The sequence below is a fragment of the Octopus bimaculoides genome, chromosome 1 (genome assembly GCF_001194135.2).
Source record: "Octopus bimaculoides isolate UCB-OBI-ISO-001 chromosome 1, ASM119413v2, whole genome shotgun sequence".
Lineage (NCBI taxonomy): Eukaryota > Metazoa > Mollusca > Cephalopoda > Octopoda > Octopodidae > Octopus > Octopus bimaculoides.
In genome coordinates, this window is record NC_068981.1 from 64,445,749 (window position 1) to 64,449,463 (window position 3,715).

Consider the following 3,715-nt stretch of genomic DNA (forward strand, 5'->3'; position numbering starts at 1 on the left):
TATATATATATAAAACACTGGTTAAGTCGATGCCATCGAATCCAGTAATCAACTGGTATTTATTTTATTGATCTCAAGAGGACGAAAGACAAAGTCGACCCCGGTTGAACTCAGAACGTAAAGTCAATAGAAATGTCGCCAAGCACTTTATCTGAACACAGTAACGATTTTGACAGCTCGCTGCCTTAAGCATACAAGTAATATTGACAGGAAATTTAAACTGTTTTGGAACTGTGATACATACATTATATCTTTGCTAATACACTTTGATAGAAATGATGATATCCACATAATCAATAACTGCCCAAAATATTTCGCAAGTTAATGTCTTTCCATGAGACAATATATTATTGCCAAGATTATTCGCAATCCTAACTGCAGGAATGATTGTTGTAACTGACATAAAAAGAAGAAAAAAAAACGTCAATGCAGCAAAATATTTTGTTCGATGCCCTGACGATTCTGCTAGTCAAACTCTGTAATAATGATCGAAGTACTCACCAGCTGATTTTGGTATGCAGTCACACCAATGAAAATAGTCTCGGGGAAAATAAACGTTCGCAGTTCTGTAGTGTCTAATTTTGTTTGCGAAGAGAAATCCTTCTGTCGTATTATGTGGACGCGTGGCTGATATTTATGCATTGAGTTAAGTATAATCTGGAATATAATAAAAATATATATAAAATGAAACGTTCAACGAAATAATTGTGTTTCGTTCATGGAATCTCGCTTCATTATTAATTTCATCAGAAAATGAGATAAAAAAATTTCCATTAAGAGCAATATTGCCGTATTAATCAGAGGGAATTGGTTAGGTTCCATATTAAAATACCTGATGCACTTCAAATCATTTTATTAATCGTCCAAATATTTGCTCGTAATATAAAGCCTATGTTTGCTGAATTTGCGGCGGACATGATTTAATAGCTTCCTTCAAACTGAATTTAGTTCAAGATATGAAGTTTTTAACATGTACAGGGTTACATCACGGACTAGCACTTGACAAAGAAGAAAAAGAGCTTTGCACAATCTCCTGATGTTTTGTAAGAATGTGTCTTCACTTCACCTGCTAGCGTAAAAGTGTATCAATATATAACCAATTTTTACAAACAATTTCATGGTGAGTTTCATAAACTATTTAGTTGCACGAGCATTATTGAAAAGTATATTTCGATGCAATATCTCTAGAACTAGTTACCGGGATGGAGACCTTCATCTTCCAAATTTCACTAAACGCTTTTCCAGTTATTAAGTTTTCGAGACGATAACGCGGTAAATTATTACAGTCTATATGTCCTTCCGATTGTATAAATCAATAGAACCCATAATCAGTATGATAAGATATAGTAGAAGTAATTGCATGGAAACATCTTGAAACAGTTCATTAGAAGATTACGTACGCATCATCTATTTTACTCCTACAGTTGAATTCGCAGGTACTGATATTTCAACGGCTTATTGAATTTGAAGAGATTGCATTATTAAGCGATTCATTCACTCAAGTCATATCGATTCGTACCCATTCACTGTTGTGCCATCTTCTTTTCAACAATCTGCTCTTAAATATAAAATATATAATTCGTTTATTTTCAACGTTGTAAATATCGGGAGTACAACTGTTGTTTCGGTACACTACAATATTAACTAGTTTCTTTTGTACATTGGTAAATGCGTATCTTGTTGCCATGGACTCACTAGGTTTAAATGAAGCTTTTTCTTTTAGTGGACCCCAATGCTTTGATATGTTACAGATACCCCTTATTTTCTCAGTAAGTTAAGAATTAAGAACAACTGAAATTATCATAAATTTTATTGAATTAGATTTTAACAATAATAGCCAAAAGCTCGCCACAGCAGACATGGTCATTTAAATATATAATCAAATGTATTTACTGAGACTCACGTGTCCAGTCTTGTCCGACATGTTATTGGTCAGCTTTAGTTTCTCAAATGATACCGTCTGTTTGTGTAATTGTTCTCCCGTAAAAGGACAATCTGGATGCACGTAGAATCGGGTTGGTAAGGGTGGATCAGCTTTGCCTGCCACTAACCAAGAAGACCTGTGATAGGCATATCTATAACGCTTGCTGTCTACAGGCACGATGTCCATCATAACCATATACTTAGTGTTTGTCTCCAGTCCGGAAAAGGATACCCTACATGTTGGGAACATCCGCCTGAAATTACACAGAATATTTAGAATAAAATGAATGTGGAAACAAAAAATTCAGGAAATATATTCATCGTTCTTTTTAAGTCTATTTACTCAGCAAGAATATCTTAAATATGAATCAGAGTAGAAACTGGGGTTATTTAGGTAATTCCTTCTAAATTGCCTTTATAAACACACACACACACACACACACACACACACACACACACACACACACACACACGCACATCTTCTTAACCCTTTCAGTGCAAAATTAAATTTCTTGATTATTTCAGTAAGTATCAACCATTAGACAGAATTGGTATTTTCTGCAAGTCACGTTATTTCAATAAATGTACACATCTCAAAATAAATTTTCAAACATGACATTAATCTCTTTTACTCTTTTACTTGTTTCAGTCATTTGACTGCGGCCATGCTGGAGCAGTAAAAGAGTTAGGTAGACGAGAAAAATACTCTTCACTGGATAGCGCACACAAACATTGCAAGGATTGTCTTCTGCAGCGGAATACAAATGTGAACTCGACTTTTCAACTCTACTTACAGCTGTGTGTTTATAGAACAAATTACACATTCTTAAGTTAAGGTAAATGCAATAGTTGAAAGTTAAATGCCTTGCTTTCATTTACGAACACTCAAAGTCAATGATGGAACACAAAGCGTTGACCACTCAACTAATATTCCAATTGTCGATTGCAAGGTACTTATAACATTTATCTTCGAAAAGCAGGATTGAATCATTGAAAGCTAGGACTACGTTATGTGAAATACCAAACTAGATATAATAACGTATCCAATAATGTGTTCTAATCTGCAGATTATTGCTACAGCAGTTGTTTTAATGGATTAAAGAGACAGGTAATGGAAAGTCAAACAGCTATTCTTAGCACTCTGACGTACAAAATCTGAATATAATAACTATGCCGGTTTGTCACTCAAATATATCGAACGTTGGCAACGAACATAACATATGGCAGTAAATATTATTCGGAATTAAACAATACAAAGCCACGGGAGATAATTAAAATATCTAAAATTTCCAATGAAATATTTCGGTAATCCAAATGCTGGGCCACTGATGAAAAAAATTAGAGAGAGAGAGAGAGAGAGAGAGAGACATACATACGTATGCATATATATATATATATAAACAATATAAAGAAAAAGAGTGAGAAACAGAGAAAGGGAGAAATCAGCATTTAATATATTGTTGAAAATCGAAAAATAAATTGATATTCATAAGAAGATAATGTAGAAAGGACCGAATGAGATTTTTTATAGCTCCAATTAAATATATACGATTCAAACATATGCGCAGTGAGTTTTAGTAAGCAAGCCAGCAATTTCACAAGCTAGATTTAATAATTTAGCGCGCGTGCGTGTGTGTGTGTAGAGGGAGAGTGAGAAGAGAGAGAGAGAGCAGCCTAGTTTAAATCTGTTATGAAATGCTCTGAATTGTAGCTTGTTCGTTATGTTACAACACAATTATATTGAGTCTATATATATATATATATATATATATGATGTATGTGTATATATATA

At 33.8% G+C, this 3,715-nt stretch overlaps 1 protein-coding gene across 1 annotated transcript in view; it reads right to left on the minus strand.

Annotated features, from left to right (window-relative positions):
• Positions 1-3,715, minus strand: part of LOC106871832 (T-box transcription factor TBX20) — a 197,593-nt gene that overhangs the window by 65,736 nt on the left and 128,142 nt on the right. The window contains exons 3-4 of the mRNA XM_052967211.1: positions 1,904-2,177; positions 502-657 (exon numbers count right to left, since the gene is read on the minus strand). Coding sequence (XP_052823171.1) covers positions 502-657; positions 1,904-2,177 — 430 coding nt within the window. The remainder of the gene's footprint in view (positions 1-501; positions 658-1,903; positions 2,178-3,715) is intronic.